The following is a 17,337-nucleotide window of genomic DNA, read 5'->3' on the forward strand; positions in this document are numbered from 1 at the left end:
AAAAATCCTATATATATTCAAAATACAAATGGACTCTTGCAGCTTTCTAGGGGCTGTGTATTATGGAGGTTGTTCTCCCCTGAACAGCCTCCCAGGAAGCTGATAAAACTTTCCACTCATTATTATCCTGACTCTATTTCCTTCTTTTGGGCACAAAATAAGCTATTTTAAAAAAACCCCACCAAATCTTGATGAGTCATTGTTAGCCAGGATGACCTGCTGCACTCATTCCCTGTTCCCCACAACCTTAAATCCAGTAAACAATATTTAATTCCCCGCTAAAGAGGGCAGTGAACATCCTCCACCTGCCCTTCTTCGCACAGCCATGGCAAGCAGGGACCGTTGGCGTGAGAAATAACCTGTATTTCCAAGAATAACCCCACATTTCCAAATCCTTAAAAGCTACAAAGTGAGGGAAATTCCTATTATTCCGTGTGGTTACAAGTCAGGGAATGACACTGCAATATCTGCTGCATGACTGGGCAGATCTACAGTGACTCATCGCTGCGTAATTCCCAAAATACCTACAAAACTCCGGCTGGAGAGACCTCTGGGGATCTCTGGTCCAAGCTCCTGCTCAAAGGAGGGTTATTGCCAGCATTCTATCAAGTTTTGCACCTCCAACAATTTTTATACAAACTTGGGATCACTGTCTCAAGATATTTAATGAAAGCAAAGCAATGAGAGACATTTACCTTTTTGGAGCACTTGGTCGTGGTTTTAAGACAGCACTTCTTGTGACAAGCATATTTACATACTGCAATGGAGAAAAGGAGTGTTTAATTATCCCAAAGGTCACATTGCTGGAGAAATAGGAATTCATATGAATTGAGCAGCTCTCCTCAGAACTACCAGGTCAAAAGCATGTTGGATTTACAGTTTCCAGGGGCCAAGTCTGTATTAGATCCACTCAAACAAAAATAATGAAGCCTTCAAAATTAAAGGTGCCATATTTAAGTCCATGAAACATTAAACCCTCCCCCTCTGACAGATCAACTCAGACTATAATCCATGAGTGACTCCGAGCTATCAGACACAGATACCCTCAGAGATTGGAAATGGCACCTCATTTGTATTCTTCCTGCACTGGGCCTCAAATGCTCCAGGGCTGATGCTGCCAACCTAATCACAAAAATGGAGGAGGGATGATGGAAAAGGTTGATCCATCTCTTGGGCTTTTCCAAAAAGAGACGGATCAACCTTTTCCACCATCCCTCTTCCATTTTCCTGATCTCCCCAAAAATTTACATGCCTGAAAGTCAAAAAGGCGAAGCCAAATGAGTTTGTCAAGGTCAGGATCCCCACAGGCATCCTCAGGGCACATTTCCATACCTGACTTTACTGTCCTTCCTACCATGACACTTCAGTGTGTCTGACATTAAGGGATGGCCACATAACCTGATGGGATAGGATGTGTAACACAAAGCTCTACCTGTGCCAGGAAGGACTGCTAGGGTGGACTTACTAGTTGACTTCAGAAACCTTAAGAACTAAGTTCCTAAAGCTCTTCAGGTGTTACAAAAATCAAAATTACTTGAGCGTGGGGTTGGAGGAAACAGCAGCGAACACTTCAAAATCCCCGAACTCATCACTGTGATAGAAGCACAAGAAAAGGACCAAAGAAAGGGTGCTTACATTTACAAACAGAAGCCCTGTCCATGATCCAGATCAAGGAGGAACAATATTCACAATACGTGGGGATGCTGTATTGGGTCGCCTTGAAAATGTGACCATTGTGCTCTTCCACCTGGAGGATAAAGGTTGGGTGGTGAGAAAAGGGAGCTGGTGCTCAGCCTGCTGCAAAATGGGAAGATGAACACAGTCAGCTGTCCAACTTCAGCTCTTACTTGCTTTTATTTGGTATTTTTGTTTCCTTTTCAGCCCAACAACCCCACAGACAACCCAAACCAACATCCATCTTATAGGGGAACCGAACCATCATGGAAGCAGGTTGGAAACTCTTTAACTGAGCTTGGCAGGTCAACTTCTTCACGTTAAGAAGGTTTCCTATGCATCTGCGGCCCCTTTTTTTGGCTCTGCACCTACACCCTCCCTAGTACCATCATATCCCTTAGGAAAACAGGAGATGTAATGTCCTACATGTCTGATCCCAGAGATGTAAAACACACACTATAAATTTATGCAGAAACCCGGAGCAAGACTTTGTTTTGCTTTCAGCCCTTCTCTAACAACCCTTGACATTACATTTATGTTTTGGCTGATGAGGGATGTGTTTTCAGAGCCAACCCAAGTGATCCTTGATCAAGCAAAGCAGATCCATCTTGAATGTCTTTCTAACATGTCCTTTCAGGGCTGACATTCAGATCTCAGCCCAGGACATGTCACAAGCTGGTCTATTGTCATTCTGGCCCCAAGGACATTGATTTTTTAATGTGCAGGCTTAACTCACCACATCTGTTTCCTTTTTCCTTCTCTTTTTACGTTCTGTTTTTGGCACCTGGTGACGAAAGAGATTTAAGTCAATTTTCGGGCAATTTTGCCAGGTAAAGAGTACAGAGGGTTCATATCTAACATTGTCCAGTGCCTTCCAGCACCATTCTCCGGTGCACCTGAAGCCCCAGGAGAGTCACTCTAAATAACTCTCCTATGGATCACACCATTTTTGGAATTTCCCTGGATAGCTCTTTCCATCTTCATCTTGGAGCTGGGAGTAGCTGCTGCTCCAGCTCTGACCCCACCAGCAGCGACTCACGGGGAACATGATGCTCAGCCTGCTCTGAGGAAAACCTGCCTGGAGAGGAGGCTGGACAGGACTCGGAGCAGAAGAGCCAGGAGATGGGATATTTGCACAACAGACACCATCTCCCAAGCCCGGCCTCAGATCCCGTGGTCAGCCTTGCAGACAGTATGGAGCAGGAAGTGACATCAGGTCTGGGACACGGTGCAGGCTCTTACTGCTCTAAGAACCGTACCTAGACCTGAGCCACTGCCCCTTCTCCTGCAACCCAACCCATGGTGATGTGTGTGGTCACTTGGGAAGTGATCAGGAGATGTGAGAGGGTGTATCTCTTTCACTGTCCCTCAAAGTTTGAACAAACCCCCCAGAACTAAAGAAGAAGAACCAGGAGCTGCCTTTCCAACCATCCACAGCTGGTTGCAGCTTTGACCTGGAGATAACATTTAATCCTTGGCGTTGGCCAAGCCCCACTCAGCCCAGATGTGATCTGGGCTTGGCTGAGCCCAGTGACACACAACCAGTGAGCCACACCTTGCCTTGTCCAGCTCAGCTTAAAGCAGAGAAGACAACAGAGGGTCCCAGGTGTCTACAGAGGCACAACCCCACAGAAAGACAGTTCCCAAGCCTTCAAGGGAGTTTAAGAAAAGTGCCAAGTACCTTCCCTGCGGTGTAGTCCAGGGGTTTGTACTCTATCATATATTCATCCAGGAAGACTTTGAAGGTATTGACCCAGACTTTAACCGGAGACTCACTCCAGTCCCTCTGCTCAAGCCTCATGGTCTTCTCCAGAATCTGCTCGAATAAGGCGTAGAGGTCCTTGTAGCGGATGCTTTTCCCATCGTCCATCTTTTAAGGAAACAGAAGCGAAAAGAAAGGTGATTTTTATACAGCCCAGCTGTTTCTGGAGACTTTTTCTTCTCCAGACAATTATTTCAGCCTCACCAGCTTCCAGCTGCTTGGGGAAAGTCCAAGTATGATAAAGAGAAGAAAAAAGGATCAGACATCTCCATCACTCGCAAAGGTAACACAAAGGTTTCCAGGCACTTTGGGGGGCAAATTGGAGTTTATTGACTTTCTGTCATCTCCACTTTGGCTGGGAGCAAAGCTGTAATGAGGATCAGGAATCTACACCCAATGGCTCATGAGGAAGAGTTAGTCCAAATTTAGATCATGGGACTGAATGCAAAGGAAGCATATCCATCCTTTGGGATGAGCAGACCAGCAATGGAGGGCTTGGCAACACCTGTACCACCAGGACAACCAGAATATCCCTTTTCTCCTGGAAATGGAAGTCCCACCCATCATCTGTTTGCTTACCGCCAACGCCGAGGAGTAAAAACTGAAGATGTTTTGTCGGAATTCCTTCAGTGCTTTCTTGAACACGACATCCACCAGCGTGTCCTTCTTGCTATCCTCGTTGTCCAGTTCATTCATCTGGGAAAACAAGGGGGTTTTGGCACCCACGGCCCTTTTGCTGCAGCAGAGCTGGCGTGAGATGAAGCAGCACTAAGAAGCAGCTGCTCCACCATGATCACCAGGTGGTTTCTACTACATGAAAACCAGAAACTACTCCCAGACCTGCCCTGGCACCCTTAGATGAATTATTAGCATGACTACAGTTGCCCACAGGACCATTTTGACTTCACTGCCTCCATCTGCTCCTGGATCTCTGTGCTGATTTATGGAGCAGTGAAGGCAGCAGTTACCTTTTTCAGGAGAAACTCATCCATGCTCTTCAGGTCACTGGCGCTGGTTATGATCTGCAGGGAGTCGTTCTGCCACTGCACGGGCTCCAGAGCCACGTTGCTGATTTTGACGCTGCGCTTGCGCTTCACTTTGGGAGAGGGTTCCTTGTTCTCCTTGAACTCCCGCCGGTAGATGCCTGACAGCTCAGGACTCCGTGGGGGCGTCAGGTGATGAGGACCCAACTCTGCTGGTGATAAATGAGAAGAGGGAGAGAGATTGATGAGCAGATGAAAAATAATTGTGACACTGAAACAGGGAGATGGGCATCGGAATAAAGCTGTGGAGGAGAAAAGCACAGTGTAGAACTCACAGGAAGATTAAATGTCATTTCTGCTTTGGTTATTTCCTCCCTCAAGAGAGGAAACATCTGTCCATGTCCAGATGGTGGCTGGAAGGATTAGTGACATGGAATTCCTTGAGATCCATTATGGATCCCACCCTCTAACCTGCTTGCCATCGCTCTGGGTTGACACCATCCATGAATTAAGAGACATGAACCAGCATGGACACATCCCCATTTCCCAACCCAGTTTCTCTCTCCTTACAACTGGTCCTGTGTCCCCCCACCACGTACCTTCACCAAGCTGCAAGCCAGGAATGGCCTCCCTGCCAGGGGCTTCCTGCTCAGCGTACAGCTCCAGCAGCTCAGACTGGGTAGCGAGCTTCTCCCGGGGGGTCTTCTTCTCCCCCTGCTTTCCCTTCACCCAGAACCTCATCTTGGCTCTTTGAGGCCTGGAAATAAATCATGGAAAGAGGAACTGCCTTCACTAGGAAATGTCCTTCTACCCAAAACTACCCCAATCTCCTGGACCTTCCTGGTGCTTGAGGAGATGAATCCACGCAATTTCTACCAGGGAAACATGGCTACTCGACCTCAGCAAAGGCGAGAAACTTCAGTTTCGTGGATGGGATTGGGTGGTTTGGGACAGGACGTGTGGCCCATGTCACCAAAACTTAATTGTGCCATGAGCCAGACATCTCATTTAAATAGTCATGTAGGAAAGGTGGGAAGGGTAACTCGTGCTCGCCTTGGCAGCTCCAAAGGAGCCTGGGTGGCTCAACAGGGTGATGGAGAGCAAGAGGGACACGGGAGGGACATGTCTGCCATCTCCAGCCGTGATTCCTACCTCCCATCTGGAGTCAGACTCTTCTGCGTGGCCGCCAGCTTCCCAATCTCCCCCTGGGACATGGTTTTGTGCAGTTTGGCCTGGCCTTCCCCGGAGGTGAATCGCTGCATGGTCTGTAACGATTCCAAGCACAGAGCATTTAAAAACAAGACAGCTCTTGGGATATCAGATGATTTTTTTTCCCTATCAAAAATCAGCTATTTCATCTCCTACATCTTTATTTCTACTTGCCTACAAGTGAAAACCTACAGTCCTGGTGACCCCTAGAGAAATATTTTAATGACTCCTAATAAAGAGAGGCATTTCCCCTGCCAACTCTCCAACCAGGTACAACTTTCTTTTTCCTTGAGCAGTCGGTGATGAAAATCAGTTTGCACCAAGCCACGGGTCCTTATTGATCAGCCTGCACAGCTCTTCCACCATCTTCACCCAGACACTCCAGCTCTCCACCCAGAGTGTCCTGTTAGCCACAAAGAAGTGATTCCCCAAGGGAACCTTCAACCACCTGGATCTGTCCCAGCAGAGGTTCCAACTCTTGTTGAGCACTTTACAGAAAAAAAGACCAAAGTCTTTGTGCCAAGGACACACCAAAATGAACCCTTTAATGAAGAAATTTTTCAGCTTTAATAGAAAATATCTCCATCTTTGCCACCATTTAATGTGCCCTTGGATAATTTTTAAGGGTGGGATGAATTTACAATAATTCAGCCTAACAGGATCCCATGAAGTAGCCCAGAAGCAGAATTGCCATATTTAAAAAATATAAAAATTTTTGTTCTATTTTCTGATTGCAGCTGTGATTTGGGAGCTGATGGTCAAATACCTCCTGTAGCTTTCCTATCACCTCAATGTCTCAACTGAATGCTCTATGTTTTAAAGCACTTATTTTACTTCTATTAAAAAGATTTTAAATAAAATTCTATAAAAAATAGGCAGGGGGAGGGGGGCACATTTGCCATATTTACTCATTTTCCATGTTTTATTTCTCCCCCTGACTAACCTCTCTTCCAACCAGGAGATGGCAGCATGTAAGGCAAAATTACCACTGGGAAAGTCAGGAACTGCCTAAACCATGAAAGAGATTTTGTTCCTGTCATTCTTACATTTAGGTGATGATCACACAGAAATTGTGGGTGGACACTAGGAAAAAAGCAATTCAAGACCTGTAAAAGTGACTCCATCCAGCCCAAACCTATTACTTGTTTTAAAAATGATCTGTTAAATATTTGCCCCTACAACATGGTTTTGTTCTTGGGTAATTTCAACTTTTTGAGTTTCCAGCTTTAATAAACAAAGACTAAAAGGCATTTTTTGCATGAGATCCTTCTGTCTGAGGTTCTCTGCCAGGAAACTCTGAAGGGAAAGGACAGGAAACCTTCTCAGATGTCAAAATGAGCATCTGCACCAGAAAATCCCCTCCTAGGGAACACAACAAAGCACCAAGAGGGCAAATGGCAATAACTGGGGCTCTGAAGTTGTCTCCTGGATGAGGAAGGGACCAAGTATTTTTCCTCTGACAGAGCAACCTGTGTTTCACCCACCCATAAGGTAACTATGGCCAAGGGGCTCATCCCAGCAGGCAGCAGTGCTGTGTGCTGCATGGAAAAACTTCCTGAAGCTCAGTGAATGCTGCATGGAAGAACTTCCTCAAGCTCCCTCTGAATGGCTTAGGACAAGAGAACTTCTTTCACTGCTGGCTCTTCAGCTGTGCTTGGGATCAGCTAGTGGCAAGTACTTGGACTCATCTTCGTCAGTTCATGGCTTTAGTGTGGAGGGTGGAGCAAAACGACTGGTTCATTATGCAGGTCCCTCTCTCTAAGGATGTTTGCAGAGGGTATTTCTGGTGTGGTTCCTCTAGCCATGGCTTTCCACTTATGCAGCTGCTGCAGGAAAGCTCTCCAGGCGTAGGTGGCAAACAAAAGTGGTGTTAACATGTGCTGACCACAGCCAGGAGCTGCTCCTCCCACTTGTGTCTCACTGCAAGGTAGGTTAATTCTTGGCTATTCACCAGCCAAAAAACTTGAATCTTGGTCTTGTCAGAAGGCCCTTAATCCTTAAAGAACCTTGGAGTCAACTGTACCTGCAGCAGCCACCTCATGTACTGGTGCCCCATGGGCTGCAGATGCTCTGGGTGTTCGATGCTCTGGGATACCCCTGGACATGGGTTGGGAGCACTGGATTCCAGTGGGCCTCTACTCACCAGGTGGGGAACACAATCAGTGACTTGATGGCCAAGAAAAGAACGGGCAAACCAGGCGGTGCAGCTGGTGACCCATCACATGCTCAGCTCCATGGGGCTGCACGTGATCTCTCACTCATCCATCCAGCAGCCTGGGCTGCTGAGCAGGACATGGGAAGAGGCTGTTTTGGAAGGTTGTAGCTGGAGGCAGGAGCTGCATGAAGGAGCTATTCACTGGCACAGGACCCAGCCTGCACATGGTGGCTGCTGGACTTGCCTTCATGTGACCATCACAAGGCACAACCAATGTGTCTGCACAGACATCAACCTCCTGTGTTTGTACCCAAACCACCCCCACAGGCACCAGTCCAGCTTTATCACAGGCTGCTCCACCATCTGCAACACCCAACTGGGCTCTGCTAATAAATACGGATAAACAGTCCCGAAATCTTGCTACTTGTGATGATCCTGACCCAAAAAAGCCCCAAGCCAAAGGGCTGATCCCAAACCTGCAATACAGAATACAGATGGAAACACTGGACACGTTGTCAGGACACACAGATGGAGGGTAGCGCGCAGCACACGATGTCAGGGGTAGCATTGGCCTAGAAAGCAGAACTTAACCACATGAGGGGTGAAAGTCCTGAGCACCAGTTAGAACCAGTGCTGGAGAGCAGAGGAGAAGAGGGACACAGCAGAGACAGGAGAGAGGTGGCACCTACTGCTACTCGCATGCACTGAGAGCTGTTAAACCAGGTGAGCAGAGTCCCAAAGAGCACTTCCAAGGAGTGCTGTGACCCAGGATGCTCCCAAGGATGGAGCTTGCCAAGCACCAGCACAGCACTTTTCACACCCCAGAGGGAATGATTTCTACAGCTACAATTCCCCTTTGCATGTGGGCAGCCTCCAGGAGCACAGCAAAGCACTCCAGGTATGGCACAGGGTGCCATGGTTTGGTGGTGAGCAAGGCGGTGCTGGGTTTGTGGTTCGACTCAACAATCTTAGGGATCTTTTCTAACCTAAATGTTCCTATGATTCTGTGTAAAAAAGTCCATTTTACTACATAAAATTCTCCCTTTCCCAATCCACAAGCGGGGATTTGTACAAAGCTGCAGCCAGGTTATCTCAGTCCATAGAGATGTGACTTTCAATCAGGTTTTGAGTATTCCTGTCTCAACCCCCCCAGCAAATTTATCAAGACCAGGCCTAAAAATTTATGGAATTTGTAAATCTCTTCCCTCTTTCAGTGAGGAAATTATTCTGGGAAAAATTATCCTTTATAATAAGAGCTGCTAAAAGAAAAGTCATGAAAAGCCCTCCTTGACCACCTGCTTTTCTAGGAAAAGCAGCTTTCAGGATTGCATGGGATGTTTGCTGGACCCACAGCAATGCTGCGGCACAAAATAAATCACTGGCTTTGGGTTTCATGCTTTTCTTTGGTTTTATACTCAGCTCCACATCCTGTACTGCAGCTGGAGGAGAGGAACATGGCAGCCCTACCCAACGCTCCACCCAAACTCTCCCAGCAGGAGATGATTCTTGTTTAACCACACTCCTACAGGAACATCTCCACACTCCTCAGGAAAAAAATTATGAGCGGGTTGGAATCTGTTGGCCTCTTCCTCTCGGTTTGTGATTTTCCAAAAGCAGCTTATGTGGCTGGGAGATTAAGCCTGAGATGCAAAAGCTCCACTGCGCTGGCTCATGTCGGACCTGCCAAGGGGTACTCGTCACTGGGCTTGGAAAAACCACTCAGGTTGGTTGTCTTTGTTTTAAACCCACCATTTCACCCTCACTATGTTTTCATTGCCCAATTTCCATGGTTTTGCTTTCTCTGAGCTGCTGTCTGCCAGCATCACTCTGATAACTGAGGACCGAATGATCATCGGATATTGTGGCTAAGGATAAAAAATCAGAAGTAAATGAAGGTGCACGATTTATATCATTTTGTGGTCTGCTGCTTTTTGGACATATTTACTTTCGTTTTTGTTACAGATGTGTGTAGACCATTTTTAGATCAAAAGGTTCCAAGGGGAGGATTGAGGTTAAAGCCCCCAAAACAGGTAGTTGTGGAATACAAGTTGTAATGCTCCAGGAAACTGTGAGAACTGTGGTGGACATCTATCAACCCAGGATCAAGAAACAGAGTTTGGATGGAGCTCTGAGCACCCTGGTCTAGTGGAAGGTGTCTCTGCCCATGGTAGGGGGTTGGAATTAGATGAGATTTAAAGTCCCTTCCAATCCAAACCATTCTGTGATTCTGTGATTCCATGGTGTTGCCTCTGTTTATGCTGTGTTTGCCAAGTTTACCCATCTACAGCATCCTTGGGAGTGGGAAAAGAAGCGGTGGAGGGATCAGTGCAGCTAAGGTTAGCAAAGAAAGGCTCCCGCAGCTCCGCTCACTCCCTCAGTTTCATTTCCCCGCCACATTGGACACAATTACCATTTCGGAGTCACTGTAACAGGCCTGCCCCAGGCGGGCTGCAGGCACCGCCTCGGCGTGAGGAGGGTGCTCAGAGGAGAGAAGGAACTCAAAACTGCCATCGTAATCCTCTTCCTCCGTATCCCCCTCCCCATCAGCAAAAGTACCTCTAGTCAAGAAATCGGAGCGCGTCCGCGCCATGCGGGCTTTCTTTTTATGGCTCGGTCTGGGCACCTGCTTGACCAAAGGATAAAACAAAACAAAACGAAAAGAAGGGTTTTAAAGTAAAAAGGAGACTCTAGCCACGTAGCCTTAAGACATCTCTGAGTGACGCCGCACCCCACGGAGGGGATGCAGCATTATGTCTAGTGACAACAGCAAAGGACCAGGAAGAACAAAAACCAAGACAGGACGGTGGAAATGGACAATCATGGGTGTTACTCAAACGGACGTTAAACCAAACCAGGACAAGACGGTGCTGGACAGTGTTTGCCATCAGGATCACAGGATCCTTTTATCCAGAGCTGCTACAAATTATTCCTACAGGGCTTTTTATTTTAAGAGAAGGTGTGGAGGTTACCATGCTATCATATCCCCCTTCCCTATCCATGTCTAGCAGCCCTTGCACTTCAGAGTTCACGTCTTTGAAGCTTTTGAGGGAAAACTGGCAGAATAAGTTATTTTCTGCCTTTTCAATGGAAAGAGAAAATAAACAAGTCACAACTCACCTCGCCTCTGCCAGACCCCGGCATCTTAAACGGCTTCCGTGCTAGTTCACCTTTGGAAAGGCACTGATGATTTGCCTCTCTGCTGAAACACAACAGAACAGAGATCTTTCATCCTCTCCCAAAAGCCTTCCCACCACGCCAGCCCAGCTCCCGGGAGCACACAGTCCAAGCAGTGAAGACCAAATTGCAAGTCTGAGGTCGTCGAGTTTCGGAATTGCTTGGAATTCTTCAGGATTGGACTTAATACCACAAGACAAGAAGAGAAAACATTCTGCCTGTCAACTTTATCCAGCAAGGTGGTTATGGATTGTACCTTTGTACTTTGGAATTCTCAAATGCGACTATTCTGCTGCAGAGCAGAAATTAAAATACAGCAATTCTTAATGTTTTTTCCTCCCTGTTGCTTGTTCGTGTTGCTCATGAACAAGGAAAAGAAATTTTAAACAGGAACCTTCTCTCGTCACAAATGGCACAAAACCCACCAGACTACAACATTTGGAGGTACTTTGAGTTACTAACAGTCATTCACTGGGAGCTTTTGCCTTGGAAAGGGTACAGCAGGAGTTAGGACAGGGGTGGTTTATGTCCTTTTTAAGCTACATGGCCAAAACCACCCCCAAATTAGGCAAGGCACTTTAAGAAACACAACAGAGTGGGAGCAAACGTTGTCTCAAAACCTTGCTGCCATCTCCAGATCCTGGAGCAGCCCAAGGTGAAGCAACGTGATGGAGCTGAGCAACTGCTAAGCCCATTACAGGTGTAGTTAATTACATATGTGAGTGATATGGTCTCCAAAGCGCATTCACTCCCAAACTCTCTCTGGAGAGATGGTGTTTTTTCATCTGCAGTGGCCAGAGTGTCCACATGGCTTTGCTGGATGTATTAATTATATGGTAAACAAGGAAAATCCTGGAATTTTTTTCCTCATCGAGTAATTTCTATTCCAACCACCCAAAAATCCTAAGAAACTTATTCATTATCTTTCACCTTGAGAAATAAACTCCTAGCACCATTCATGTAGGGTAAATAAAACCAGTATTGAGCCTGTTCATTGACTCCCTTCACCTGCTAATGTCCGTGACTATCTCCCCTGGATTATATGATGTTTTAAGAGACAGAGAAATCATATTCCAGGTCTTTTTCCTTTCCCTCTGGCCTCCTTGTTGCTAGAAGATCAAGAATGTGTTGTTTAACTATGGGGTTTGTGCAGACTCCAGAAACAACGTTCCGAACCCTTTGTCTAAAAAGGTCCCTAGCAGAAGAAAGAGCCTACGGAGACAGCCTATGGAGACAGCCTATGGAGAAAGCCTACGGAGACAGCCTATGGAGACAGCCTATGGAGAAAGCCTATGGAGAAAGCCTACGGAGACAGGCTATGGAGAAAGCCTACGGAGACAGCCTATGGAGACAGCCATGGAGACAGGCTATGGAGAAAGCCTATGGAGACAGCCTATGGAGAAAGCCTATGGAGAAAGCCTAGGAGAAAGCCCACCATCTCTTTACTCACTGGAGGCCGAAGGGATTGTCTTTTGGCGTGAAGAACATGGAGCTTGCCCTTGTCTCCTCAGTGCCCTGGCTGGGCATCCGAGGTTGCCGGAGGCGCTCCGTCCTTGAGAAATGGCTGCCCGGGTGGTCCTTGGGGTCCAGAGCTGGTTTGGAATGGCAGCGGGGTTCCAGGCCCTCTCTTCGCTCCACGAACATGCTGACAGGTCGGTCTTTGGGAGCGCTGTGGGCTGGAGAGCTTCCCCTGGTCCCAACAGTGAGACCCTTGATGTCCACTGCTGAGGTTGGAGCCATGCCTGGGGTGGGGCTGTGCTCCCCTCTGCTCTGGGGGTGCAGGATGAGGACTGACTGAGGCCGGCTGTCTGCTTTTTTGGCTGGTTTGAGGGAAGGGTCCTTCACTCTGCTCTGCTCCAACCTCTGCAAAGCCTCTACCCTCCCTTGCTGCTCGAAGGCTTTGCGTTGCCTCTCCAGAATTTCCTTCTGCTGGCGGATCTGCTCCATCATCTCCCTCTCATTTTGCAGCTGAAGCTGCTTTTGGCGTTCTTCCTTCTCCACGTTGAGCTTTTCCAGTCTCTTGATGACAGAATCTGGAGAAAGGGCCCGTGCTGCTGTCCCTGTCCCACGTTCCTCTCTCTTGGTAGAGGGTTTCTCCTCTCCCTCTGCTTCTCCTAAGGCTTTGCTCTGGTCTGGCTCAGAGTCCTTCCTGACCTCGGAGAATGTAACTGTCCTCTCCTCTCTTTCCACTGCTTTATTCCTCAGGTTATTCTCCACCAGCTTCACCTTCACATTGTCTTGCGGTGGAACGTAGAAAGTCGGGAGGTTGCTGGAAAGGAGGGTTTCTCTTGGGTGAGCCTTTATAACATTCTGGGGGTCACTGACCCCACGCTCCTTCCTGGTGAGGTTATCGGGCAGCTCCGCGTCTGCTGGGGTCTGTCTGCAGCCCGGCAAATCGCTGCTCCCATCCTTCTCCTGCAGCTGGGCCTGGGGACTGCTGGGCAGGGAGTCCATGGAGAACGACTGTGTGTCGTGCTCATCCAAGACTAAGGAAACGAGTTTACTACTTGGGGTATCTTCACAGCTTAACAACTCAAAGCTCCCTTGAGAGCTCTCGCTCTCTGGGGTTCCCTGAGGGGAATGCAACGCCTCGGACACCAGCTCGGTGGACCAGCGCTGCTCTTCCGAGGCGACAGCCCGCCCGTGGAGCGCACCTTGAGCAGCTCCAAGCTGAATTTCGCCTGTTCCAGTTCCCGCATCCTCCGGCTTTCCCTCTTTGCACGAACCACTTTTTTCTGGTTGAGATCCTCCAGCGACTTGGGCCTCTCTCTCACGATGACCTCCTCCTCGGTGTCCATCCCACTCTGGCTGCTGGCTCTCTCATGCCTTTTGTAGAGGGAAGTATCCAGTGGGTCCATGTGATTCACCCGATTATTCTCCATCAGCGATTTATGTTGTTCTACAGCTCTCACTCGCTCTTCAAATGAGCCGTCTTCCCACTTAGATGGGTCAGAGCCCTTAATTTCCAAAACATCATCTGCTTCCAGTCCATCCTCTTCTCTACCTGCCAGGCCATTCTCCAGCTGCATCACTTTTAATTGCTGCTCTTTCAAAGCTCTAAACCTGGAAAAAAGCAGAAAACCAGGATGTTCAGCTCTGTGCCCACTCAGGACCCTTTAAGGCACTGCACCAGTGGTGTCTTATCACCACCACCACCATCACCTCACCACCACCAGCATCTCAAGCAACCCTCCTTGCACATCTGGTGCAAGGCAAGGTGAGGCACATTTGGTTTTAAACCTCCTCCTCCTCTGCCATCTCTGCTACCACCCAAGGGCTGCCCCAACGCACCTGAAAGCTCCCCTCGTGCTGACGGCAGTGGGTCCAGCCTCCATCCCTGGTCTAGCTCCTTCATAAGCTGTCGGAGCCAGAAAAGCTTAACCTATCACACCCCCTTGGCGTCTCCATCTTCGCCATCCTGCCCAGGCTGTGTCTGGAACAACTAGCAGGGACTTGTGCCCGGCACCAAGAGCTCTTTGCAGCTCCCAAATGTTCCACGCTACGTTAAGATGCTCCACACCTTGCAGGCAGCACCTCTGGAGAGTGAATCGTGACTTTTTCCGTGGCCAGCGTGCAAAGGCATGGCTGGAAAGTCTGTGCCCTCCACAGCGGCTGGCTCCAGTATCCCTTGTCCTTGTGAGCCAGCGCAGCAACCAGATTGATGAGGCAATCTGAGCTAAAAATAGGCTACTTAAACTGGTGCTGCTGCCAAGAGGAAAAAAACCCCTTGTGAGTATTTACGGCCTTGGCTTTGCACTGCCTACGTGCTCCAACCTGAAATAGGCTCCGCTTATTCCAAGAGCAGGACGTGCAGCTAAATTGTTCGAAAGCGTGGGCAAACGAAGGACCAGGGCAGGTCGGGAGAGGGTCATGGATGCCACCAGGGAACACTGCCCTGCGTAAGTCACTGTAGTGCCCTGATTCACACCTCCCTCCCCTGTGAGCATCCCCAAAAAACGTGCTCCTCTTCACCCGAGGCCAACGGCGTTACCTTTGCCGTGCCAAATACCCCCGGCACGCCGCCTGCAGGCACACGGCTCTGCTCCTGCGGGCTGCGTACGCCCGCCGGGTGCGGTGTCCCCGCCAGGCCGCCTGGATGCTGGTGGCCGCGGCGTGCCGGCGCCTGGCGTGCTCCCGCCAGCAGCTCTGGATGAGATGGGCTGCAAACTGCATCTGCAGGAACCTCCGCCGCTCCACGAAGCCTCGCCAGTGGGTCTGCAGGACGACAGCGGCTTTGCTGAGGACCAGAGGGTCTGGGGATGGTTTGCCTTTTTTTCTGCTCTGGTAGCTACGCCAAAATCTCTGCGAACACAGCAGGGGGTTCCTTGTAACAGGTGTTGTGTGAAGATGGGATAGCACCTGCCTTCACGCACCCTCTCCAGCTCCCCACCATTCCCAACCTGTTATGGCAGTAGGAGTCAAATCCTGACTGCAAGCTCCTTCCTTGGAAAGGAGACCTGATTTTACCCATGGGCCTTGTCTGTAGGATTTGGGGACGGTAATTTGCTCTGGAATCCAGCAGCAGCACCCACCTGTATGCTGATGGCCGCGTGCCGCAGGCTCAGGAACTGCCTCCTGCAGAGCAGGCTGCGGAACCAGCGCTGCAGCAGTGTGATCCTCCGCAGCACCTCCTGGTGCAGCAGGTCCTGCAGAAGCTGCCGCTCCCGTTCCTTCATGAAAACCTGGCCAAAACAACCCAAAAAAACCACAAGCGTGGAAAGCTTCCCAGACCACGAGTCAAATGATTTAATCCTCCTGGTTGCTGTGTCCTGGATGCTCCCAAGAAAGTTGAGGAGCTGAATTTTGTGAAGGCACCTCTAACAGGTTGCAGCAGTTTCATAACAGCCTGTGACTGTCTAAGCTCTGAATTACAGAGTCTCTGCTTTCCCATCAGGGGAGGCAAAATGAGAACCATTGTATTGATCTAAGTCTACACACACACGGAATTTTTTGGAGGATGTGAGTTTTTTCAGGCTGCCTCATTATAACCAATAACAAAACAATATTATTCCTTACTCTTTTATGTTAATAATATTTTAAGTTTCATTTAAATCACTGATTTTTGGCAAACAGAGGAAAAACAGTTTCATTAATTAAAACCATATATAGATACTAATTTACCAGACAGAAATACAGGCAAATGTTATATTTGTGTCTTAAAGGCTGAGCTGAGGATGAACATTTACCATTGTTCTTCCAACTTGGTAATTGTCTGGATCAAGTTTTATCTTGCGGAAGAAATCATGGATATTGTGCTTAGACGGGCTGATCCCTTGTGGCAAAAGGACATGGAAATGGTTCACAAAATCCTGAGAAGGAAAAGAAAGGAACACCAAGATTTGGTTAGTTGGGTCCTGCTGCTTCTTTCTCCCATAAATAACAGATTTGCTCCACCGGCCACATGAAACGGGATCTCTGGAGTGAGCAGAAGAACAGATAACATTTTATGCACTGGGGAACACCAAGTTTCATCCATCATTTGTGGTTTGATGGGAAACACATCAAAGCAGGGAGCCAGCAAGGTTCAAATGTTTTTCAGCATGGGAGGAGAGGTTCTGCAGGAGCCACAGAGTCATCCCAAGCAAAAAAACGCTGCAAATCCCCAGCAAGGGCCACTACGGAAAGCGAATACCAACATCTGCAAAACATCTCTGAGATGCTCCAGCCGTTACTGCTGTGAGGATTCAAAGAGTGAAGGAGGTACAAGAGGAGAGATCCTCCCAAGCAAGGTTGGGATCCTTCCTCCTGGCAAAAAAAACATTGAGCATTTTTCTTTTTCTGAACAGCTGCTGTGCAGGACACGACGTCTGCCCCAAAGCAGCCGCAAGCAGGAAGCCAATCGGCACCAGCAAAGCATGAAAGGATTGACATGTGCACAAAACCTGGCAAACACATGGAAAAGAAGAAAACAGGAAAAGCTGGCTAACTCCAGAGGTTCAGAGGATGCCGACCACCCTCCTGATGGGACACAGCTAACACCGACACGATAGGGCAAACACTACTCCCAGTAATTCCAGATGCAGAAGAGAACGTGCAGATCAGACACTTCTTTTCCAAAAGGGAGTCCATGTTGCAAAAAAAAATACAGGTTTTTGTTCAAAAATCATGGTGCAGGGGGCTCGCAGCCCTCCCCGAGGTCTAGAGTGGCTCATAGGCAGAGAACAGCCTGTTACATCCACTGCCTTCCAGGAGCTAGAAATTAACTACCCTGATAAAAAACGAGCCAGCAGCACTCAGACAACGGGGCTAAGGATGCTAAAGGTGATGGAAGACAAAGCCCGTTGTACTCAACCTGGAAGGAGTATTTGCAGCTGTATCCTGACTGGCGAATGCGCACGGTCTCCAGCATCCCTGTGTAGCGCAGCTGCCGCCGCACCCGG

At 48.5% G+C, this 17,337-nt stretch overlaps 1 protein-coding gene across 1 annotated transcript in view; it reads right to left on the reverse strand.

The window, feature by feature from the left end:
- Positions 1-17,337, reverse strand: part of MYO9A (myosin IXA) — a 168,951-nt gene that overhangs the window by 9,252 nt on the left and 142,362 nt on the right. Inside the window, 16 exon segments of the mRNA XM_017731129.1 lie at positions 696-757; positions 1,636-1,747; positions 2,411-2,458; positions 3,356-3,544; positions 4,016-4,132; positions 4,405-4,631; positions 5,019-5,176; positions 5,572-5,684; positions 10,194-10,406; positions 10,901-10,982; positions 12,408-13,584; positions 13,587-14,020; positions 14,949-15,259; positions 15,490-15,639; positions 16,144-16,266; positions 17,250-17,334. Coding sequence (XP_017586618.1) covers positions 696-757; positions 1,636-1,747; positions 2,411-2,458; positions 3,356-3,544; positions 4,016-4,132; positions 4,405-4,631; positions 5,019-5,176; positions 5,572-5,684; positions 10,194-10,406; positions 10,901-10,982; positions 12,408-13,584; positions 13,587-14,020; positions 14,949-15,259; positions 15,490-15,639; positions 16,144-16,266; positions 17,250-17,334 — 3,601 coding nt within the window.

This window comes from Corvus brachyrhynchos, unplaced genomic scaffold, assembly GCF_000691975.1.
Source record: "Corvus brachyrhynchos isolate BGI_N302 unplaced genomic scaffold, ASM69197v1 scaffold164, whole genome shotgun sequence".
Lineage (NCBI taxonomy): Eukaryota > Metazoa > Chordata > Aves > Passeriformes > Corvidae > Corvus > Corvus brachyrhynchos.